Genomic DNA, 25,573 nt, shown 5'->3' on the forward strand with positions numbered 1-25,573 from the left:
TTCAACTCAAAAATTGTAATTTCGACTCCATTCTGAATACTAGAAAAGCACTCAGAGAGCACAGACCTCCGCCATTAGCCCTATCTCCCAATAGTACAGAATCCTTTAAAAAATTTCTGGATCCAGACGGTGATCTGGATCACTCCCAAAATCTAATCAGTTCTTTCTTGTGCCATTTCTGACATTTCCTGAAAATTTTATCAAAATCCATCCATAACTTGTTGAGTTATGTTGCTAGCAAACTAACAAACTAACAAACAAACTAACTAACTAACAAACTAACAAACAAACAAACTAACAAACTAACAAACCCTGCTGATCACATAACCTCCTTGGCGGAGGTAAAAATGGCCTTTAGTGTTGGAGCTATAACAGTGTTGATGCACCAGTGTTAATTCAACTCTGTAGAGTCAATTAATCTAAGCTCTGCCACAGTGTTAATTTCGTTGACTAAAACTATGACTAAAAGTGTTCGTCGACAGCCTTTTCTTCCATGGCAAAAACTAGACTAAGACTAACGAAAATAGATCTTTGATGACTAAAACTGACAAAAAGTAATTTTAGTTTTCGCCAAGATGACTAAAACTAGACTAAAATGTAATGCAGTTTTTGTCTGACATTCAAAATTCACGATATTTTTCCACTGTGAGTAAATCTGTCAAAATACAATGCATCTCTATCTCTTTGGTCCCTTAGCTGTAGAAAGCAGGGACCCCAGGTTTGGCAGAGTACAGAGAATACACTACTGTGATTTGGTACCAGATTTAGGCAAGAAAATAAATGCTTGGACTAAAAGTAAAGACTAAAATGTGAGGACTTTTTATGGACTAAAACTAGAATAAAATGTTTTTGTGTTTTTGTCGACTATAACTAGACTAAACTTAAAAGGGAAGAAATAACTAAAACTAAAAAACATTTCATCTAAAGACTTGGAATAAGACTAAAATTAAAAATAGCTGCCAAATTAACACTGCTCTGCCATAGGGATGAGCACTGAAGTCCGGTACCAATGTGGCACTGGTGCCAAACACATCGGATATTTACTGAACTGAATCAAAACAAAGATTTTGGTGCCGCACAACTTCAATGCAAATCCACCAGTTCAAATAAAAGACATTAAATATTTTGGATTCAGTAATTCATATAGTTCTACACTCCTATTAGTTTAACAGAGCAGGAACATTTTTAATTCATTTCACTGCTAAGTAACGTCTCTGCTCTGCTCTCGTGAGTCTTTCCGAGTTTCTCTGATGCGTCGCCAGTGGATGAATATTGGGCGAGTCTTTGTTATTCACACTCCTTCTTCAGTGTTCTGATTGAATCACATGAGCGAGTGACAGCATACCGCTCCTACAGTACAAAAAAAAGTTGTATTTTGCCGAACATTTGGATTCACTTTGGTGAAATTCCTCTTTTTTGATTATTTGGATAGATTATTATTTTATTTAACCCTTACCGCGTTCCAAGATATATTAGCAAGCTCATCCCAGCAGAAAAGATATAATATAAAGGATCAGACAACGCAGGAACTTTAAGCACTACTTCTTGTTCTTTCTAAGTTTGTTTCTGGTATTTGTTTGTCTCAGTATGAAATGTTTTGATTGGTAAGAAGGCAGACAGAGACGCATGCAGCAGCAGCATCTCTGTGGATCAAATCAATGAAAGAGAAATAAAAAGTTGTGTTACTTTTACCTCGGTCAGAGCTTAGTTTTCCAAAGTTTCCCTTTCATTCTACGTTGTTGCTGTTGCCCTCTGTGTCCCATCATCAGCCTTTTATGTCCTGCAGCTGATTGCTGATGCATGTAACGTAGGTTCATTAGTTTCAGAGCAGGGGTGAATCTAGACTTTTAGGTTTGGGGGCCCGGGCCCTGATTCGTGCAGTAAAGGAATGAAGTTAAAAATATTAAAATAAAGTAGAACAAAGTGGTTTTAATAAATACGTAGGTAAAATGACCAATTGAAATTTTCAAATTCTAGTTGGACTAATACATTTAAAAGACCTAAAAATAGGTCATCCAAAAATTTAGTGAAGAGAGTGGATTTGTTAGTAAAAGAACAATTTATGGGGGCTGGGTAAGGGTTTATTAATTAATTGTATGAATTTGTTCAAAGTGGATTTTAAAATTACAAATGTCTTTGCAATTATAAAAGTATTTTTAGTGACACTGACTATGACTATTGACTATTGATCCCTGCTGGGGCTCTTTTCATGAGTGAAGTTATCCACTGAGTTAGAGTTCATGCCTGTGACTTTCAGTGCTCCGGAGACATGTGGATAGCATGTCCACATTTTTCAGAGTGACTGCAACTCTGTCATATTGTAAAATATTTAATCGGTAATCGGTACCAGCTAGAATGAGTTTGGAAATCTCTGCATATTGGATATCAGAAAATATCCCATATCTTGCATCTCTAAAACATCTGTCAAGCTGAAGTTTCCATGTGAAACAAAAAACAAAACAAAACAAAAAAAAAAGATGTTATCATTTCTGAAGTTCATAGTATGATTTTATCTAACAAAGTATTCTGCTCTGAAAATAAAATTGTTTGGCATTTGTAGCCTATCAAACCGAATTTCAATTTTCCATTTATCTGTTTGAAATGTCTTTAACTAGCTGTCGGTGACTTCACAAACTGAATACCAGGAAACACCATCTGGCTATTTTATTCGAACTGTGACCACTCAGTTCACACAACTGCAACTTTACCCTGTGAAAAGTTGCATCACAAAACTTTGGTCGCTTCCATTCATCTGCCGATGACACACAACTCTATCTACACACCACACCATCCACTCAGCTCCCCCCTCACTCACTGGTCAACTGTCTGCAAGAAATTAAAACCTAGATGTCAGCCAACAAACTCAAACTAAACAGCCATAAAACAGAGCTCATGGCCGTGGCCCCCAAAGCACTGCTCAGGAAGGTTGGAGATCTCGTACTTCGGGTGGACAGCGATCCCATCTGACTATCCTCCGAGGTCCGAAACCTGGGCATCATCATGGACTCTATCCTCTCCTCCCAGTCTCATATCAAATCTGTAACTAAAACTGCCCTTTTCCATCTAAAGAACATCTCCAGACTCATATCATTACTCACAGACTCAGTTGCAGAGACACTCATACACTCATTCATCAGCTCCCGTTTGGATTACTGTAATGGACTCCTGTCTGAGGTACCTCACAAAGCCCTGGACAGGCTCCAATACATCCAAAACTCTGCTGCCAGGGTTCTCACCTGCACTAGGGCCTGGCAGCACATCACCCCTACCCTCATCCACCTCCACTGGCTACCAGTTACATTCCGAATCAAATACAAAATCCTCCTCCTCACTTACAAATCCCTTTATGCCCTTGCCTCTCAGGACCTCTCTGACCTCCCTCATCCATATACCCGAACCTGGAGCCTCAGGTCCTCAGACGCTGGCCTTCACACAGTTCCCACCACCAAACTTCGCACCTATGAGACAGAGTGTTCAGGACTACAGCCCCCATCCTCTGGAACTCCCTTCCTGAAAACATCGGCAATGCTCCATCCTTGGACACATTTAAAAACTCTTCAAGCACCACCTGTTTACCACAGCTTACAGTCTCTCCTAAACCTGCCCCCTACATACACTCAACTGTTTCTCTTTTGTGTTGTGTCTTGTTTTCCACTTTTCTGTAATGGAAATGGAAAACAAGATTATTTATCATTATTAAAGAAAAATAATCAGATACATGAATAAGTTGTATGTTTAACGTTTGATATTTGCTAGTGTAAAGTACGAGGAATTTGAGAATTTGCATGCCTGTGCAGATGCTTTACCAAGGTTTCTGGCATGGCAAAGTTCTGGAAATCCTGCATTAAGGTATTGATTTACCACAAAATGTAAAGAAGACATTGTTGGAAAGTTCTCTGTTTCAATTCAACATTTGAAAATCCTGCCTGACACGGTCTGTGAGACTGGAGCACAGTTTACAATAATTTCTCTGACAGAATGAAGCATTTATCTGATGAGTAGTTGACACGTGTCTGAAAGAAATGGTTGTTATTAGAACATGACATGAATGACGAGTAAAATGCAACATTTTCACAGAGCAGGGTGTTACTGACATTTTTTTGACAGTCGAGTTTTTGGTACATAAAATTACACTCAAATAGGATTCATGTAACAATGCGAGATTTGTGTAAAGTCCTTGAATGCACTCTGAATGGAGTTAATTGGTTGGGATATGACGTTAATATTTTTCATAAAAAGGCTTTTTTTAATACCATTGCATGAGGTGACATTTTTCTAAAACCTAATTAAAACAGCTGTAAATTCCGAGGCCTTTTTTGAAAAATAACCGCACAATTATTTTTGAAACCTTGAGAGTTTGCCAAGGCTGTTTGTATGCATAACTCTTCTTATCCCTTTTTAATTGAAATATGTCAGGTGCATGCTGGAAGCTACGGAAATTGAAGGAACTAAACCATGCTTTTAACACTTGTCATCCCTCTTCCCCTCTCTTTCCTGTTGCTGACATTCTTAACTGTGCACAAATAGAAATCCAAAAGCAACTGACTAAAGTACCCTTGGGGAAATACACAAAGACTCCTCGACAGCCCCATCTCATCCTTGGTCTCCTCCTCTCCACTCACAAAAAACACCCTGAGCAAAAACAACTGGGATGCACTAAAGCTGAAGCAGACAGTTCAATATACAACCCCAAAAATTAAGCATGCATCTCAAAGAGTAGCTGTCTTTGCTGAGCAGCATTATTATTCATGTCACTACAGTCAGCATTACAACCATAGCAGATGTCGCACAGACGCATTCATTACAGGCATCACACACGTCATAGCTACGAGTCTCATTATCCCAAAGAATACAATTCAGCAATATCTATTATGGCGCAGCACTTATTAACCATTACTGGTTTAGAGTTGTATTGATACCCTGTTGCTTTAAAAACCCATCAACACTTCTGCTATTTACCGCTCTAAAAAAGTTTAAGTGATCAGTCAACCATGAAGCCTCCACACAATCTTTGGTGGGGAAATTTACTCTCCCAATTTAGTCCCAGACATTTCTAATCAACAGCACACTACATTTCAGGTCCAGCAACGGTGGAATAATTGAAAATGTGCTTTGTAGAACCCCATTAGATTTATGAGGGACCCTTTGCTGCTGATTTATTTTCAGAAGGCGCCATTGTTTTATGGTTTTCACACACGCAGTTTTTCTCCCTTCTGTTCTCTGAATCAAACAGTGTCTATATGGGAGGTGTGAAGCCGTTTGTGTGTTGGAGGGATAGAGAGGTAGAGAGGAACACACACTCAAACAGAACACACATGCAGAGGGAGGAGGAGGGAGGCAATCACATTTTAAGGCTGTCAAATGCTAGACAGGTGGGTAAGAATACGGAAGAACAAAGCTAGGTATGTCACAGGGAACCAAAGACACTCGTACACAAACAGATAGCGTTAAAGACATTTACCTAAGACTGTACAAATAATAGTTGAGGTTTCTGGACTATTATTCAGTCTTTTCAGCCCACATTTTTATTTAAAAAGTCTCTCAACTTTAAGATGCATGTCTGACTCTTCTGAATCTGACTTTTAAAAATTACAACCTGTCATTTTCTACTTAGTCATTAAAGGGTAATTACACCCTTTAGCATCTGCCCTAAGTGATGACTTTGTTTTCATGCTCAACACCTACAGAATCTATAAAGGGCAATTGCTTTTGAGTGACTGGGATCAAATGCCTCATAGTTGCTCAGCTCTAAGAGGCTTTACATTTTATTGTAAATGATAGATGGAGTTCATGATGATATATTATAATTGTTCTGTTTTTTAAGTGAACTTCCCTTTAAGGACGTCTCAACAGTGGGGTGGGAATAAAAAAACGTTTGGAAATTCATGTCTACAAAATGAGATATATATAATTATAACCCTGATGATGATTCGAGGTAAGCGTGAGTCTAGATTCTATGAATAGTGAATCCAAATTTATAGAAATATGTGTCATTAGACAAGTCCACAGGCTTACTTCAGGTTAACAATCAACATTGTGCTTTTGGAGATTCTTACCTCGACTATGGTGGTTTTGGCAGCCTTGCACATCGGATGGTTGAAATTCCTGGCTGTTTTCCTGACAGGCAGAAGCAAAAAAAGAGGGAATGTCAATACACATTTGAGGTAAAAACTACCAATTCCACAAAGATAAGCAAGTAAACTCTTACACTTTTTACTGTAATATCTGATATGAGCTATGAACAGTTACCTTGAAGACACTGCCCTCTTGTGGAGAGATTTTATTACATCTACTAAATTTAAAGCACATCAGGGTGGTGCAGATTGCTTGACTGAAGGTTAAAGCAGGTCAATGACTCCACTTCCATGCCTCTGACTGATTATATGTGCAAGCTTCTTCTCTCTCTTTCTTTGGGATTTGCTACTATCTGCTACAGATTTCTTTAATCTTTAATGTGAATAAGGCAGATATAGCTGCAAAAGAAAGAACAAAACATTTACAGTAATGGTGTACTTCAGTTGTTCCCAAATGGTGAAGGCCAGGACTATCTAGGTATGTGTTGTGAATCTGAACAACCATGAACGATTACATCAACTAAACATTGAATAAAGATACAAATAAAGAAATGTTAAAGAGAAGATTTTATATGAACATGGAGATGGTGTGCCTTGAGCAAAAAATAAAAAAATCACTGCTGTACACCAAAGGCTACAGAGGTTTATAATAAATCATTACTCATCATTGTACTCTGACCCTGTATGACCCCGTCAATTGCCAGCTGTAGACAAAATAACTAGCATATGCTTATTTTTATGCTACACTACACCTGCTTCCTCCATACTTTGTGTGATTTTATTCATCTGAAAAATGCTGGGAGCTACAGTGTTTGCACTGTGACTCAGTCACAAGACTTTGCTATCTGTTCCCAAAGTGCATCTTGAAATGGATAAAAGGAGTTTCAAGTATGATGCTGCTACAGCCTGAAATCTGCTGCTGGAGAATGTGTGTCTGGGGGAGCTGGTCTCTTTGAAACTTTATAAAACTAGATTGATAATAGATTACCTGACTTTGCCTGAACTAAGTGTGCAATCTGATCAATAATTACACAGAGGCTGACATTAGTACTGTGATTTGCTTCCAAATTCAGAGCAAATTAATGAAACTGTAATTAAAACGAACTAAATCTGTGCTAAAAAAAATAAATCTCTTAAAATATCCAAAGAAAGGTCAAGGTCAATATGAGAAAACGTGAGAAAAAAAGCCCCTCTTCTTAAAGTCCTGTTTGAGTCCTCTATACAACACCAGCCACATGATCAGACTGTTGTGTAAACACAACCAAGGTGATTAAGACTCGTCTAATATGCCTCAAGGCAGGGAGAAGCTGATTCTTTCCAAGATAAATGCTGGCTTTGACATCAGAGGTCTTGGCTAATAATGTGGGTTTTAAAGATATTCCTGTTTAGTGTGATATTTTTTAAAGCTTTTCCTTCCATTTGATCAGATACCTGAAAATAACATTTCCAGCCCTGTCAGCTTTCCATGCTTTGACTAGTGCAAAGTCTCCAGTGATGGCCTTTTCCATGATGTAGTGCCGGCCATTAAACTCCTGCACCTGTACAAATGACAAAGAATATAGGGAGTCAGTCACATTGGATGTCTGACAGTAAGTGACTTGTCTTGTTCTTGATATTATTTGGGCCCTTTTTTTGCTTTAATGCAGGGCTTAAAGCAGTTAATAGATGAGGATGCCAGGAAGAGAGAGTGGAGAATGAAATGTGGCAAAGACAAGAAGTCACACCTTGTCTGCCATTTGGAGACTTTAACTTCCGCTTGTTAACTGCTGAGCTACACAGATGCCCCATGTGTGACCTGCCCAGCATTTCTAGACTTGGCCGAGATACATGCTCTCCAGGCTTACTTTAGGATTCACTTGTGCCTTTTTTTTTTTTTTAAACAAGGAAATCTGTAGTTCGACAGCTGTTCATGCAAGTACATCATACCATATGTTACATCTGTTAAAGGTATGATTGCACATGAAGAATTTACTGCAGTATCTATGTCTAACCTACAACATTACAATCAAACTAGTCCAGTTAGTCACTTTTTGTTTTATTTCTTTAAGGATTACTTTGTGGGACTTTTGCCTGGGATCAGACACCTGAAGAAAGACCAGAAATATGCAGAGAGAGTGGAGGAAGACATGCACCAAACAGCACCAGGATCAGGATTCAAACCTTGGACCTCTGCATCCAGGATTGTAGCCTCCATAAAGCACCTACTTTACCACCTGAGCTAAACCAGCACCCATGAGTCATAATTAACATGAAAAATAATGCAGTCTTTCCACGCAGATGAGATTTTTACTCTGCCCTTTTGGGCCTACATCCCTGTCATGAGCATATGTGCAGTGGCCTGTCCTCCTTGAGTGTGTTTTTAAATCAGACCACTCAAGACCTCTTCTGTGCTCTGCATCCAAGTTTGATTTCAGCTATAAACCCACCAAACAAACTCTTGTAGAAAATGGTCAATCTGCCATCCTCACAAGCATGATGGGCTCGATTTCACAAACACATCAGATATCACAGTGCTCTCACCGGTCTCTTCTCGCTGGCGATGGCTATACTCCCATCTTTGTTGTACTTAATAGGAGAGCCCCCCTCTTGGATTAGTGTGCCATAGCCGGTGGCTGTGAAAAAGGCTGGAATCCCAGCACCCCCTGCCCTGATCCGCTCTGCGAGCGTACCCTGTGAGGGAGAAAGACGTGCTAGAATTTTAACATATCAAGGCATCTTGTTTGGTTTAAGTTTTGTGGATGTGCATTCTCATATGTAATTTTCATTTCTTATAGGTGTAAACCCACATTTATGAACTTTTACAAGTGTATTCTGACCAACCTGTGGTGTCAGCTCAACTTCCAGCTCCCCCGCCAGATATTGACGCTCAAACTCTGCATTCTCCCCGACATACGAAGAGATCATCCTCTTGATCTGCTTAGTCTGGAGCAGCAGACCCAGGCCAAAGTTATCCACTCTGAAGTAAACATACAAACAGCATTGTGAACTTTAAACAGGTCAGTGAGGGTACAACAAACTGAATACCAGCCCACAGAAGTGTGGATTTACGCTTGAAATTTAGTTTTCTAAAGCAATGAAGAGAAATACAGAAGACCTTGATTGCAGGTCTTTCCCTTCATGTTGCATATCTAAGTCACTTACTGTCCTTAATACACTGGTTGTGATTCAAAACAATTCACTTAACTTCTCATAAGACCCTAATCCATGTACTTCAGCTCCATTTTATTTATGTGGGTTTACTGGAATGACTACACTGCATAATATGTTGTCAAAGCATGAAGAGCTTGCGGCCACAATAAAGATTAATATCTTTAAGGACACACCCCCATGTCATACACATAAACACAGAGGGTTGGTACAGCCCAACAAATTCTAACAGCTCACAGTCCCATGGATCTCCAGAGAGGTTACTACAGACAGATAAAATCACTATCATCCAGCTCTTCTGGATTGGTTGCACTTGCTGCAACTGGGTATTAATAATATTTAGACTTGGTGAATCCAGCATGGACTGAATATCACAGTCAGTGTTGTTTATACAGCTTTCCGTAAGTACATAAAGTTACTGTGTTACTAAGGCTGTGGAAATAATCATAATGGTCCCGCAGCTATGAAAGGAATGACTGTGAGTGGTCAGTCATTTACCAATAATAGGCACTGTCTTTATGAGATTATAACACTTATAAAACTGTTCTAAAAAAGGTTTTGCTTTGTGATATAAGGTCAAAGTTAATTCCTGTTAAAGGTGTTGTAGTTACCTTTCCCACCATCTATGATTTTTAGCATTATTTCTCTGTAACTTATCCATCTATAGTTTTAACACAGCAGTTTTTTACATAATGTGAGAATGATTCCAAATCACACCCCGAAACAGCTGTTGTACACAGCAAAAACTCAAGTGTTGCTATCTTAGGGTTAAACATTTCAGAGTTGATTTTGAGGGAAATTTTAAGTGAAATGGTCTTCAGTGTAGGAGTTAGATGACAGTGTTGATCCAACAGAGTTATTTCAACTCTGTAAAATCAATTGATCCAAGTTCTGCCCACAGTCATTTCCAATATAGAAGAATATGTGGGCAGAGTTCCCATTATGCCCTTGGACAGTTTAGTTTTGTTTGGATGTTGTCTGTTGTAGTGTTGTAGTGTAGTGTTTGGTCATGTCCATGGTTTTGTTGTTTTTTATGTGTGACATATTTGCACCATGGGTGAAGCTATTCACCAAGTTATGGCTTAAGGTGTCCATAAAGGACACAGAGCATATTTTTCATCAGTATGCATTGCCTTGTGGTGAGTTTGCTTCTCTACTTTGCTCTTACCAGATGAGAACCACCTTGTCACAGATTTTCACGAGTACAGCTTTTCTGTCATTTTTTAAAATATTTAAGACTTTCAAAAGTGTAGTTTAACTTTATGTAGTGTGAATTGAGAAGGACACTCTTAAAGTGTTAAATTTATGTCTATAAGTTTAACTAACACGGTCAATTTTGCTGTGTACTTTTTTTATAGAGGTGCGACTTTGCCTGAACAAGGTGGTTGGAGATCTATTCTCTTGTTGTTTTTGCCAATAAAAAAGGTCAGATTTTATGTACAACTCTGCAGTAGCTACTCAGTACTTAAAGAAAATTTTTAATTAAATACTTTTTTATTTTTACTTGAGTAGATTTAAAGCTCAGTACTTTACTTTTACGTAAGTCAATTTTAACCAGAGTAACTGCACTTTTACTTGAGTAAAATAGTTGTGTACTTTTTCTACCTCTACCAGTTATCCCATTTGGGATTACTGGGGGCAGAAGCCAGCCCCAGGTGTCATTGGGCGAGAAGCAGATTACAGCTTGGGCTAGTCTCCAGTCAATCACAGGGCTGAGAGAGACCAACCATCAAGCACTCTTACATTCACACCTATACAACTGAGAGAAGGGATGCACAATATCTGATTTTTGCTAATATTTGTTCTAACAATATTTAGAAATTTATTTTAGTCAAAGCCAATATATAGATATATAAAATGCAGCTCAGACTAGGGATGCACATTATTATCGGCATGATATAGGTATCGGCAGATATGAAAATTCCTTCTAATGTTAACACCCAATTTATAGGCTGAAAATATTGGCCTATTTTAGCCGTAAATATGCACAATTAAGTTTATAGAGTTTAAAGCATAGCAACAAACCTACGTCAGCTAAAGTCTCTTTCTTTGTTCATCTTCACACACTTAAACATTAAAGTGTGTCAGAGTTGAAGTCTTAGATCTGAACTACATATATACATATCAATATGTGTATTAATTTACAAATACCAGCATATCTCCAATAATGACCAAAATTCAATATTATGCATCCCTAGTTCAGACCTAAAACTTCAGTCCTTAGCACACTTCAAAGTGTAAGGAATGAGGATGAGCAAAGACAAAAGCTCGCATTGGCAAGTCTATTGGACCTGCCTTAAACTCCACAAACGTCTTTGTACGTACAACCTATATTTACAGCTGATACGATGATCCACTTTTTAAGCTAAATCTGCCAATACCAATATTGTGCTGATGTCGTGCATCCCTAATGTACATAAATGTCATTCAAACCTAAGATGTCAGTGCTTACAACACTCTTTAAAGTCTAAGGAAAGAGGATGAACAAAGGAAAAAAGACTTGAGCTAATGTAGATCTGTTGGTCCAGCCTCAAACTCCACAAACATTCATACAGACAACAGACATTCTCAGCCAATACAAGCTCATGTACTGGCTCATGTACCGCTAACCACTGCACCACCATAGAACAATATCCATGTACCTTATGTTATTCTCAAATCATTCCCAAAGATTATCTCTGTATCCCTGCTCTCCTGGTAATTGAACCAAAAGGAAAGAAAAATGAGGAGCTTCAAAAAGAGTGTTTTACTTGTTTTGTGTTCCCAAGAAGCTGCTGTGTAATTTAATCTAACCTCAAGTCAGCTGATGGGATATCTAGGCCATGTGGACTCAGAATACCAAAAACAGATGACAAGCACTCTTTTTACAATCACCAACAGAGCTAAAACACATCATGAATGCATCTAAAGGTTAATGCTAACATATTGTGATCGTGTGTGAAACTTCTGTGCATGTTCTGTATTTGTTTATGGACTAGATCCTTGTCATATACCTTGGACGCTCCTGTCATATGCTGTGCAAAAGGCTTAAAATCTAACCTCTCAAAGCTAAATACTTAAATCTCACTTATCCCTTTAAATTAATCTAATTTGTATGTGTTACTTTCCTAAAGTTGCTGATTTTATTTTGAATTTAAGAGCTGCAGGGAGTGCTGATTGGTCACAGCCCCTCCTGTGTACAGCTGAATCCCTCTCAGCTCATGTTACATGAATAAAGGGCCCAGTGTCTCTGTGTCCTACAAAGTTAGACAGCAGTGTCTCTTTACACCCTGTTGATATGCAGACAGTCCCCACAAGTACCCAGAATTCTCTACCTGAAATCACGTATGGAAGAACAATAATAATGAAAGATAATTAAACAGATATTTAAGTTTTTTTAAAGGCTTTTGTGATTCATCTGCACATTATTTATCTTTTGAAACTGTAAGAACTTTACAGTATATATTTGGAAGGTTTCAATGAAGACTTTTAACAATTTATTTACTTCCTCAGGAAGAAGCAAAAAGAGGAAGGGGATTTTGTACTTAAGAAATGTTCTCTCTCAAATTAAGTGTTACATAAGTACTAGCTTCCCCTACCATCCCTCCCAGATCTTCGCTGCAGAGCCAGGAAACTTAAACAGGATTCAGCTGTGGAGGTCAAAAACCATAGGATATACAGCACACACAGGCTTGGAAGCTTTTAGAATACATACTCAGTGACACATGTGTAACCAATTCCTGCAATTGTAAGTATTTCCATTCCCTTTGCCAAGTCAGACGCATGCCTTTCTTTGTCTAAAAGCACAAATCACACAATGTTCTAAAAAAAATAGGAAAATATGTGGGCACTATGTGTTCTAGGTTCTCACAAGAAAAAACACAGACTTAGTGTAGACTGTAGTGCGGATAAAAAGCTCATTTCTGTTAGACTGCAGAGAGGACATATTTAGGTGATCACTGATTATACAGAGGAAAGGTACAGCTCAAACAAACATTTCATGCACCTGTTCCAAGAATCAATATTCCCAAAAAGCAAAGTCCATTGCAAGTCAAGTTGAAAGTAACTTTGGGTTGGACACTACAAACTTTAAAGGAGACTGTTTCTTCCTGAAAGGCACAACTCTGGCACATCTGACAGGAGAAGAATCACAGTGTGGCAACATGTGAATTTTCCAGTATTGTTTTCTTTTCCCTAACTTTAGGTTGCACTTCAGCATTGCTTTCAAATGACAGCAAATACCTATGGAACTACTCACCCGGAGGGCAAGAAAAGCTTCCTTCCGCTGCACACTACAGCAAGGTTACCAGGTTCAGTTGCCACCTACATGTTGAACTATTTTATCTATTAAATACAAGACAGCTCTTGCTTAATGTGATTCACTAACAGATAAGAGAGGGCTGGGTTGTACTTCTGCAGAATCCCAACAGAGAATAAATACACAGAGAGGAGGAGATTGTGGATTAATGCTGTTAGATGTTTTCTGTCCCCACAGGGAACAAAAGAGCACACTTCTCCTACACTGACATAACATGTTGTATTAACTTGATCAAAATACGACTGCCTTTTAACTAACAGTGATGCAGACACCATTGTTATGTAATGAAAATTAGTGAATTTTAGCAAATTAGCACTCATTCATGCTTGGATGATCAAGAGTTCCTTGCCCTTCACTTCCAAACTGCATCATTATTGCTCCAAAGACTTCAAAAAAAAATACAAAAGTTGTAAGGTGCCTGGTCTGTGGATTACATGCAGCTCTAACCTGATTATGCTTACTGTATTCTACAAGAATACTGTAAACGAGATTAAGTCTGTATTTCACAGATTTTCATCTTATCAGCTGTAGGGATGAGTATCAGATACATGGTACCAGGACACAACATCCGATACCTACTCTACCAAATTACAACACAGATATAGATAATTCATTTCAATACCCAGCAGCCCCAAATGAAAGGCAATTCTCACATCCATCGTTACAAAACAAGGTCAGATAATAATCTCCATCCAGCCTTTTTAGGACAACTTTTTCACAATTTTCCATCCGATTTCAGGGACCTCATTGTTGGAACAATTTTTATCATATAAACTGCAGCAACTTTAATTCACTCAAGAAACAAACAACAGTTCTTTTTTGGACCAATTAAGCACAACAAATTCTTAATTATTCTCTGACATTACTGCCTATTCAATTTCTTCTGTGTTTTCTCCTGTCATGATATTGTTCTTGATATCTTGTTCAAGCACTTTTTTATTCATGTTGTAATAATTTGTACAATTTGATGTTCAGTTAAATGTTCAATTTTTCTCTCAGGAGGGCCACTCGACAAGCCCACTCAGGTTTCTTTGGCTTCTCCTGCACATTTATTTATCATCTGACTTCAAAATGTATCTTAATTGTTTTGTAATTGTTTTAATATGTATTGTTGTTCTTCTTTATGTGCAATAAAATAAAACAAAAAAATTAAAAGGCAAGAAACTCATTATGTGATCTATGTGTTGCTTTACACCTGTCTCCTTTTCTTATCTTATATTTGACTGGCATCTTATGAAGATATATCTGTGAATTATTTCAGATACCCAGACAGCTTTTAGTCTTCTGCTTCTGCTGCTTCTGCATCAGAAAAAAAACAAAACAATACCCAATCTCAATCAGCAAGGAAAGAGGGAGGATTCTCCACTTAAGTGATGCTATGGTGTTTACATTGTTGTTTTCAGTGATTAAAATAGTTTCCCCATTAGTGTATAAGGGTAACAGGCAGCCAAAACTTTTAGTTTATCATAATATTTCTATTCTTTAACTGTATTTTGTTTAAAAAGATGGACAATTTAAAAGCCTGTGCTGGGGCTCCTTGGTGTGTTGAGCAGTGGCAGCCACCTTCCTAAACTATTTTTGCCCTCTAAGTCCTCATGCTGGTCACTTGACTATGACTAGTTTCCATAAATTCTCTTGTTATTAACAGGTATTAACCCAGCCTTTTATAAAGTACTCCATTTACAGCATAGCATGCAGAGAAGTTGAGAGTCAATAAGACCTGCTGCAACCTGTCTCATATCAAAACAGATTCTAATTGATGAGTGCCTTTATGTTTGTAGAAATTTAAGACAGTCCTCAAAAAAAGACAGGCTAAAATTCTGCCTCTTGTTTTCCTACACTTTTTGTAATAAAAAAAAAAAAAAAAAAAATTCAATCCAAATAGTCTAAGTTTTAAGAACAGTTTATTCCTAATTTGACAGAACAATAGGTGTATTTGTTTTGTATACAAGTTCTTGCCATATAAAAATAAAATAAATATGGATTTTGGAACACAACCACAAGAAATTGTTAGGAAGGCACCCACTATCAAGTTGCAGTCAACAATTATAGTAAAAAGTGTGGGAATTTTCAGAATCTGTTTAATATTCTAGAAAAGATCAGGTTCAGGTACTGTATAGAATTTCAGAGCTGCTGTGTCAACAATGAAGATAAAACTTTTGTCCCCTGTGACAACCCACTGGGATTAAATTACAGAAAAGAATGCAGATAGACAATAGACTGTTCTAGAACCACTAAAGAACAATAGCAGTGAGAAGATCAGCTGGTGGTGTATGGTTAAATGCTGTATAATGCCAAAAGTTTAAATGCAATAACCTTTATTTATTCATTTTAAACTTGTATCATCAGAATATGCTTTACTGCACGTCTGTAACAAAGACATTCATTTTGGATTTCACAATTTATTTTACATTACACTACAGACAATACTACAGCTGATTTGTGGGTATTGCCATGATCTTAACTGTGTTGGTAAATGCAGTGTGGACTGCTGTCTGCAGTGGTTGTAAATAGATTTTTAAAAATCTGACTGCTGTTAATAAAGGCACCATAATCAGACGATCTTAACTTTAGTGAGATTTTACAAGAGATGCACAATATTTGATTTTTGCCAGTATCTGATGTTTATAAATTAATTTTGGCCCAAACCAATAGCAATACCAATATTTAAATGTAGCTCACACAATTTAAAGTTAAGGATGAACAAATAAGCAAATTTAAGTCCTTTAAACACACTTTAAATTGTAAGGAATAATCATAAATAAAGAAAAAAGACTTCAGCTGACAAATATATGTTGATGCAGCTTAAAACTCTACAATTTTTTTGTTCTTATGGCCAATATAGGCAGATTTTATGCCAAAATAACAGCTGTAAATATCGGCAGATGTGAGCATTTCTGCCTTTACTGGTAATGATCTTTTTAGGCCAATATCTGCTGACACCAGTATCATACTAATAATATCATGCATCCTTATTTGACAGAATTCACCTGTATCTGATCTATTTCAGACAGAGACAACAAGATGACCATCCTCTACATATTAGTGATGAAGTGCTGTGTACAGATTGAACATTTAATGTTCACAAACTGGTAGTGCTGGCATTTTAAAAAAATCTTCATAATATACATTCTTTTCTGATGTACCTGTCTTTAAGGATTACATACAGCTCTAACTTGATTATGCTCACTGTTTTGTCAAAAATAATGCAATGAAAGAGATTATCTCATAAATCAACTGAAGATTAATGAAAAAAATGCCATCTACAAACCACACAGAGAGGCCAAAATCCTACTATTCTTGATCCACTTCTTTGCACAGTGATTCTGCGTTAAATATCCTCTCTCATACAGGGGAACTCTTCAAGTAAAGGTGTCTTACACTTCTCATTTGTTTCTAAAGTTTGTTATGACCATTAGACCAGCTGCAAACTCCACAGGTTCTTCAAATTTTCCCTTAAATCAACTTCATGTTAGCTCAAGGACTTGTGAAGACTTGACCGAGAGATTATTAAAGACAACACACCTCTTACTGAAACAGAAGCCATGCATGACATGATACATGACACTGCAAACATCTCCAGAGCTCAATGTAAAACTGACAACAACCAGAAGATAAACAAACTCATCTCTGTCAACACATTTACTCTTGAAAACCAGCCTGACATGTTAACTTTGTATTAAAATCAAGCACCACCACGGAATACATTGCATGGTTTGGGGTATACTTTTACATGCAGGCACCTGCACATATGTTATGGATGAATGGTAGACACATGCTTCTCTTTAACACTTACCCTGCATTGTTGCTTACTGCGGTAAGACCTTTAACACCGGTCTTGAGTAAACTGTTGATCAGATTCTCTGGGATGCCACATAATCCAAAGCCTGTGTTGGAAACAAAAGAAGCAAGCAATGCATTTAAAAGACGATGTAAATAGCTAAGTAAGCATTTTAAACGGATGAAATTCTGAAATGTGTCGTTAAGGTATGTAAGTAACAAGGCAGACTTGTACAGGAATAACAAGATTTTCCTTTCAACTACAGGAAATTCCACTTCTTGTTATATGGTGTAAGAATACATAACAAATCGAAAGGATTTTTTCTGATTTTCACTCTTGCATTGAAGCGTGACTGTGCGGAAAATGTTTAACAATGTCACTCTGAACTTGACTATAAATAAGAGCAGTGGAATTTATGTGCACTGTGTGTGTGAATGCTTATCATCACCCCCTTGTGTGACGGAGTTTATGCTCACTTTAAGAGGTGTTTACAAAAGTAGCGTGCAGTTAGAAACTGAGACCATTTATCAGGACAATCATTGGGGTGATAGTGTGCCTATCCCACTATCCTGTATCATGACTAGACTTGTCTATAACTAATGCTGGAGTCAGTTCATGAAAGCACTGTGTATTTTACCTCCAACTAAGAGAGTAGCTCCATCTGGGATATCTTTGACTGCCTCTGTGGGATCTGAGTAGAACTGTGAATTTCGGTGGCTGGAGGTTGAAAAGTAACAGCCGGAAGTCTGTAGAAAGAAAAAAGTAAATACCGCTTTACAAATATGCCACAAACAAGTTATTAATTTTTGGTGAAAACATTTTGGTACAGTGCTTTCAGCAAATGGAAGTGATGTTTTAAATAATGGCAATATCCCTGACAGCAGGCAACATGTTTGTACAGTTTCAATGGCTCATCCAGGAGGGGAAAGGAAAGATAAGCCAAACTGCTGCATAAATCCTACCACAAAAGGGCTGGAGATTAGGAAGGCTCACAGTAGAAAACCAACTCAGCAGAGCTCGCTGGAGACTCACATTTATAAACCTTTGTACCCTCTGCAACTAAAACTCTGCCATGATGAGAACTTTCATTTTAGTATTTTTCTGACATTCTGATATGGTTTGCTACCATTTGTTTGTTTTCACATGGCAGACCTTTCCTTACTATTTGCATCATTTATAGTAAAATATAGCGTACTTAGCTAAAAACAGTTGCTCATTTCTTGTCTTATAGATAAATAAAACTAATGTTTGCGTAAATAACAAGTAGACAGCTAGTCTCAAGGGCTACTTTTAAAACTGCGGTAACATAAGTCCAGGGAGGGCGGTATGTGAAGTGGAAAGTTGCTTTTCCTTTGATCACCTGCACCAGAAACTGTTGAAGAAAACTGCTTAGATTTTCAATCTTGCCACTTTATCAAAACAGCATTTCTCCCACAAACTTGAACAGGAGAAATGCTCATTGGGGCATGTTCCCTTAAGCAATTCTCATATTTGCTTTCCTCATCGGTTCTAACCTTAGACGTCATCTTGATGTCTGAAATCACACTGCTCTATTTATAGACATGACCACCTTGTAATGTCCGTACTATGAGCACCGACGAGAAGAAATCAAGTGTTACAATAAGTTTGAAGCTTTGCAAGAAGAAGTGGATAATGCACACGTGTGTTATAATTCCAGGTGCAACACGCGCACATGCTGATACTACATGAATATGCTTCTCAGGCTGCTGGTTGGAATAATGTTTTAGCATCGTGTGTATAAAGTTGTTGATGTATAATGACCTTTTACTTTAAACAAAATGAGACTGAGAATCCCCGCCAGAATTATGTAGCCAGCGGGTTGAGGTCATTTGAGTCCATCACCGAGAGGTAAACTTGCTTTAAAGATGTAAAATAACCGAACATCATCACATCGCCTTAACTAATTTCATGTTTATTTTTACTTGTGGACGACAAAGGGAATAAAATCTTGATGTAAATATGACCTTTGAATATTACCCAGTTATTAGCAAGCATCTTAAGTCAACCTAAATAGGTTTTCAGCTAATGATTGTGTTTAATACCGACCTTGCTCAATTGAAGATGAGCGACGTTAAATTTTGTTGTGACGGGACCTGAAAGGTTTTTGAAGAGTAAATTCTCCGCTCTGCACAAAGCTTTGAGGGCCGCCATGTTTAGGAGATATACACACACACACGCTGAGTATGAGCCGATGAGCAGAGTGATAGCTCCAGCCGGTGGACGACAGATGATGCAGTCTGAGAGGGAGCGTAATGTAGCTGGTAGCACTGCTAGCTCTCACACCGAAAAGTCAGCGCCTCAATGACATTGGCTGCCGCCTCAATGGGCTGGGCTAGCTCGTGTGGAAACAGAGAGGAGGCTCGGCGAACTAATTTAAATTTAACCCCCTCACTGCCGCGACGATGCTACAACACACTGATGACAGGTAAAGATGCTGCAACTTGAGTGCCATTTTAAAACTAAACGGGAACGTATAACTTGGCGAGTTTAACGGTTCATTCAATGTTTCTGTAACAACCGCTGGCGCGTGCATACATATAAACACTGATGTCTTGGAAACAAAAATGACATTCAATGAGCACGTGAGTAATCCCTAGCTCACGTGACGAATAGTTTTAGTCATGGCCGACGAGTACAGGCGACAAGGTTTCGAGTTGGAGAGAAGGATATTTGAGTTAGACATCAAGTGTTCTAGCCTCAGAGCCGAAAAACAAGGTATCGTAAAGACGTTGGTACTTATTTTGCTTGACGCCTATCCTTTGCACTTCGATTGAATTGCTTACATACGTTGCAGTTTATTAGCAAAACTAGCACGCTAGCATACGTTATCAAACATAGCTTGGAACCATAACAACAGCTGCAGTGTGATGAAATGTTGAACGGTGACAAGCAATATAATAGTCACAGCTAGCAAACGAGCGGTTGAATGTCAGTGTAATTAATGAATAATTACATTAAGTAACTGTGCAGCTATTGTTTTTCTGGGTATCTATTTGTTTTAGTTAACGGCTAGCGCAATTTCGCTAACGCTAGCTAAAATGCCCTGTTGACAGACGTTTACTTGACTTCAGTTAATGGCGCTGCGTACCGTTAATATCAGTTAATGTGGAGTTTAGAACAACGTATTAGCCGTTGGTCTGTTACTATGTACTTAACACATCACTATTGTCAAACGTCTGTTAACGTTAGAATTCCAGATTTTTGGTAATGGTAGCATACCACGCAGTTCAACTAGCCTCTGCCTTCGTTTGGTAACGTTATAACTCATTCCATCAAAGCATTAGTTGACAGTTTTACTATAACATTTGTGTGTTTTGCCTTAATCTTCACCAATACTCTACTTGGATGTGAAACATCGAGTACTGGTTTTCCTTGATCTTATCTGTGTTTTTTATGTGTCATGTTCCACAGATGATGATTATTTACAGAATGCGTCTGCCATACTAGACAAGTTGAAAAGCTACTACAGGCAGGGAGGGGAGAGCAGCAACCTTTCCAAGGTGCTCCAGGATTACACACAGGTACTGCTTAACAACATAGTTAATTGAATGTCTCTTGTTTGTAACTAACACTTTAAATTGTTGGGTCACATACTGAGGAGCCTTTGAAGATATTTAAGCTGTTATGAAACAGGCTGAATTGATGTTGATTGTGTTTACGTGGACTTTAGTATCCAGGTTATGACCACAAACCGGTTTTTATCATATATGGGATACTGTGTCAACATGTGCCCAGATAAACCTGGTTATTCATATCCCTGTATACATGAGAAATATGAGTATCCTGGTTTCTGATCACTAAATTATGTCTGTGCAGGAGTCTGCAATGGTTACTTTTGCAATACAAACAAGAAAAACAGATCACTGTGAATTAAGTTTGGCTTAACACTATTAAATGTCACTATTACAATGAAGATATGGTATTGACCTTGTTCCAACAATGTTCCAATTCTTATGAATATGAGGAAATCATAAATATTAATAATCTCTAATAAAGTTTACCAGAAACTCCAAGAGAGGCCTAAGCAATCCTGAAAGTAAATCCAACTACTAAATAACAGACCTGGAAACAGCTTCACATTAAAAGTATTATGTGAAGCATGAGTAGCTCAAGGTTTAATTTTGAAAACATTGGAAGAACTATCATATCTACATTTCAGACCTGGGACCATGTCTTTAGAATTAGCTGGATGCTGCTTATTCAACTTCGGCTCACAGAGCTCTGAGCTCTCTCGGTCTCTGTCTCCAGAGTAAACTATGGTAACGGTTCATTAATATCTGAAAAATTCAGCTGTTCAGTTCACCTTTCATCTAAATATGAGCGTGTTTAGACACAACACCACAGTCAAGTCACACAGATCTGCAGAATGATCCGCTGCAGACACAGCAGCCTGGTTGTCACTCACTCTGTCTGGACAGAACCGGACCAGCTGTCCCTCTGCCACACATCCCCAATATTTCAAAGTTTCTAAGGGTTAAATGAACAGTTAATCAAAGTCACGCTTGGGGGGGTAGTCTGCAATTATCAGAAGACGGGGTATGTTGTAAACATGGCATAGTATCCCTTTTTTTGTTGAGTTCTCCAGGTAGCAAAATCACGTTTCACAAAACCGGGATCCTGGCATATCCCGGTTTCTGACAACATATACATGTGCAAACAGAAACTAGGATATTCAGAAAACACAAACATATAAACACAATCAGTGAGATTTATATCCTCATATTGTGGTCTGATAGTTGTGCATGGCCTGAGTTCTGACACAGACAAGTGAAATCAGGATGATTTAGCACAGAGGAGTACAACTTTTTTTTGTACCATAACAAAAGTTTGACCCTTTCCCCTTTTAAAGACACATAAATTCTGGACTTTTAAAAAATTAAATGCTGGAGATGTCTGAAACATAGAGGCAGTCCTTAATTTATTAACTAGTGCTAGTAAAACATACTGTTCTTTTTGCCTAATCCAAAAAAATGTTGGTGTTCATTTTCTGCTTTCTAGAGACCCATAAATCAATGATCATAAGACTCTTCTTTAACTTTTATACAGGAAAATTCTCTCTTTTTGATGATAAGTGTGAATTGTTTGTTTATTGATCATGGAAAGAGAGAGAGAGAATGGGAAAAGAGTAGTGTGCAGCACTGTCACTTTACAGTTTGATTTAGCTTTAAAACCATGCAGTCAATCAAATCAGAAAGTGTAGAGATCAGATTGTGGATGAGATAGAGAAGGGTTAAAAAGCCACGTTATCAGCTCTAGACGTGCCCTCACACAGGTTGCTCGGTTATGTCAGAAACATAAATCCCTGTGGCACTGGGCTGCCATGCCATTCAAACCAAGAGAGCTGAGCCGCACCATGTAATGGAAAAGCCTCACATGTCCCAGTATGCACACACACAGGGTGAATTGATTTATTCACAGGAGCATGCCTATCTCCATTTTGATAGGTAGAAAGTAGGAATAAGTGCAAATACCGTATACAGGGGTATTAAAAAATAGCCACGGTATTGCTTTAATTACCGTCATTAAGATGAAGCCATGTAATGAGTGCATGTTTTTGAATAAATGCCTTTAAATATGTGTCCCTCTCTACCAGCAGCACCACTGCCAGTGTGGGAAGATGCTTTAACATGATAAATGAAATCTTTCTTATGATTTCATTTAAATTTAGCAAATGATGAAGGAGCTCAGAGCTATACTGGCGCATTTGAATTTGTGCATGGAGCAAAATGACCTGGCTCCCTGGCACGGCGCTAGCACAGTAGTCCTGGCTAAAGTCAAAGTGTTAAAGTACACTGCTGTCTGTAATGTGGTCCACGGTATTGTGAGTTTACAGAACACCTGAATTTTTCTTTCTGTGTGTAGATCAGTGATGAGAAAGGTTAAAGTTAAGGCTATAAATAACCACAGGTGCTGCGTACCTAAATATCAATTTATTGCTATGTGTTATATGTATGATTTTAGAAGTGTACCATGACACCGTCCCATAGTTGGTTTTAAATAGCCAGATCAATGGTTACTCATGCAAAAGCATAGATTGTTCACCTCGGTTAAGGACCCCAGACCAGTTTATGTTAAGAGAGCTTGAACAGTTATATCCCTAGTCCAAAGGGATTTTTTAAATCATTTCAAAATCTTCTTGCATGTTGTATTTAACAAATGGTGTGGGTATGTGCTTGTTTTTCTATGTCCCAGGTGATCCTTGACATCACATTTTATGAAGAGAATAAACTGGTGGATCAGGAGTTTCCTGAAGACTGTTCACCGTATAAAATCCAGCAGCTGCTGCAAGACCTGACTGAGCCTGAAGTTTTGGCAGGGAGGCTAGCTCCAGCACAAGAAGTGAGTATATGAGTATCTCTAACTAGTTTGTGCAGTGGTTTACCCGTTTCATACAATGTTTCATTCTCTATGAGGCAAAGAGATGTGTAAGAGTATGAAAGATAAACACTGTTGTTTGCATAAGATCATGTTTGTTTGCTCTCCTTTTCTGGTATATCAGTCGTTCTAGTAAATGGCTGATTCCACTGTAGTTTTCTCTATGCTTTCTAATTTTATAAACACATTTGTGCACTTTGACATTCATGCCACAGTATGACAGCAATCTACACATGTATTTTTCTGTAACAGGTGCAGTCTGTGTTGGGCTTAGAGCTGTTAGAGTGCCTCTATTGGAGGCGGGGAGCTCTGCTGTACATGTATTGCCACACCCTTCACCAACGAAAGCAGTGGATCAAGAAGAACAAGGACACATTCCTGAAGGTAAAACTGCAATCTGCAAGTTTCCTTTTTTTGAACTGATAGACTGATTATGCCAAGCATGTTTTTTTAAAATAAACATCTGACTGTTTATATTGTAATTCAGTGTATTCAGGAGGGTGTACGCTACCTGATGCGGATGCTGCAGGTGAGAAACTCTGTTAAGCTCAATGATGGGGTGGTACTCCATGACCCTGCTACAGCAAGCTTCTTGTCTGAAGGTAAAAATGTTTTTCAGTATTCTCAAATAACAAATTTTTGTTGTTGCAATGTTTCAGTTTAAAAAGATGGTTTACTTAATCATTCACATTTTCTACTTATGATTTTAATAAGGCATCTTCTCTGACACCCACCTGTTGACGATGATGTACATCGGTGAAATGTGTTTCTGGGCAGTCAAGTATGAGGACTGCAGCGCTGAAACAATGGATCGCAAAGAAGATCGCCTCCAGTTTCGGGACATTGGCACGCAGATCCTCAACAAATATGTGCTTGCTTGTGAGGGCCCCTTACAGGGCCAAGGCTGGAACACAGAAAATGCCAAGGAAATCCTTAGTATTTTACAGTGAAGCTAACTGCTGCTGTGCTGTAGCTGCCCTCAGGCACAGATCAAGTTCAGTATTCAAATGTGTGTCAACCCCAAATAAAAATGGAGCCCATCAGGAGGGGTGTTTTGTGTTGAAAGGTTAAGGGGAGGCACTGGGTAGAAAATGTATTTCATGGAAAGAGTCTATGGATTAGTGTCGACAGGCAACCTCATTCCAATGCCAAATGGCCCAGGCCAAAGCAGGAGAATATGTTAGTATAAGATAGATGGTGTAAAACTGGCAGGGGCTGCAGAGGAGGGTGTTGATCATTTTAATTTCTTGTTTGTTTTGTTTGCCCTGTCTTGCTGAAAAAGCAGTTATCATCCTGATTCCAGACTGTTGACTGGAGCACTTATTTTGCTCTGAGAATGTGTAATAATAACATTAATATGAGTATAAAAAAGGTTATTAATAAATTGACCTTTTTTCTTTTCATTTTTTAAAAGATTGTTACAAGTTTGAAGATAATCCAGCTGGAAATAAGACATTGCACAGTAACATTTTATTTATTGTTTTGTTGCCATTTTGTAATGCTTTTAATATATTATAATTGCATATACATTATATATGTATGTGTGCATAAAAAATATAAACACTAAATGCAAAGAAAGTTGTTCAAAAACTATTTGACGATGTATTAATGATTGAAGTATGTTCATTTTTGTCATACCAGCTTTGTAATGCACCACTTGTATTCCCATTTATTGCAATTTCCATTTTTTTCTTCCACTTGAGTTATCTTGATAGTATAACTATTAATACAGAGTCAGTGTTGTTTGACGAAATCACTTTCTTTTTTATGTCGTCGTTGACAATAAACACGCGCGTTGTTTTGAGAAAAAAAGAATATTTGCATCACATTTCTACTTGCATTTTCATCAGTAGTTTCAGTAGCATTGTAGAACTGCAA

General features: G+C 38.0%; 2 protein-coding genes across 4 annotated transcripts in view; one reads left to right on the plus strand and one right to left on the minus strand.

The window, feature by feature from the left end:
- Positions 1-19,499, minus strand: part of oxct1a (3-oxoacid CoA transferase 1a) — an 87,450-nt gene extending 67,951 nt beyond the window's left edge. Inside the window, exons 1-7 of one of the 2 annotated variants that reach the window (XM_041787752.1) lie at positions 19,367-19,499; positions 17,937-18,045; positions 17,315-17,405; positions 8,895-9,030; positions 8,595-8,744; positions 7,506-7,612; positions 6,057-6,117 (exon numbers count right to left, since the gene is read on the minus strand). In XM_041787752.1, coding sequence (XP_041643686.1) covers positions 6,057-6,117; positions 7,506-7,612; positions 8,595-8,744; positions 8,895-9,030; positions 17,315-17,405; positions 17,937-18,045; positions 19,367-19,471 — 759 coding nt within the window. In that variant the 5' untranslated portion in view covers positions 19,472-19,499. Of the gene's footprint in view, positions 1-6,056; positions 6,118-7,505; positions 7,613-8,594; positions 8,745-8,894; positions 9,031-13,458; positions 13,580-17,314; positions 17,406-17,936; positions 18,046-19,366 lie in introns of those variants that run through there. The other variant, XM_041787753.1, reaches the window with a different exon arrangement.
- A 122-nt stretch (positions 19,500-19,621) lies between these two features.
- c5h5orf51 (chromosome 5 C5orf51 homolog) lies at positions 19,622-25,510 on the plus strand. Of its 2 annotated transcripts, none has more exons than XM_041787754.1 (6): positions 19,622-19,745; positions 20,732-20,841; positions 23,513-23,659; positions 23,948-24,079; positions 24,183-24,297; positions 24,410-25,510. In XM_041787754.1, exons 1-6 carry the CDS (start codon positions 19,622-19,624, stop codon positions 24,643-24,645), a joined length of 864 nt encoding a protein of 287 aa, XP_041643688.1. In that variant the 3' UTR covers positions 24,646-25,510. The 2 variants fall into 2 exon arrangements, with proteins under 2 accessions (XP_041643688.1, XP_041643689.1); XM_041787755.1 differs by lacking the exon at positions 19,622-19,745 and adding an exon at positions 19,884-20,035.
- Positions 25,511-25,573: the final 63 nt, after the last annotated feature.

Source organism: Cheilinus undulatus, linkage group 5 (genome assembly GCF_018320785.1).
Source record: "Cheilinus undulatus linkage group 5, ASM1832078v1, whole genome shotgun sequence".
NCBI lineage: Eukaryota > Metazoa > Chordata > Actinopteri > Labriformes > Labridae > Cheilinus > Cheilinus undulatus.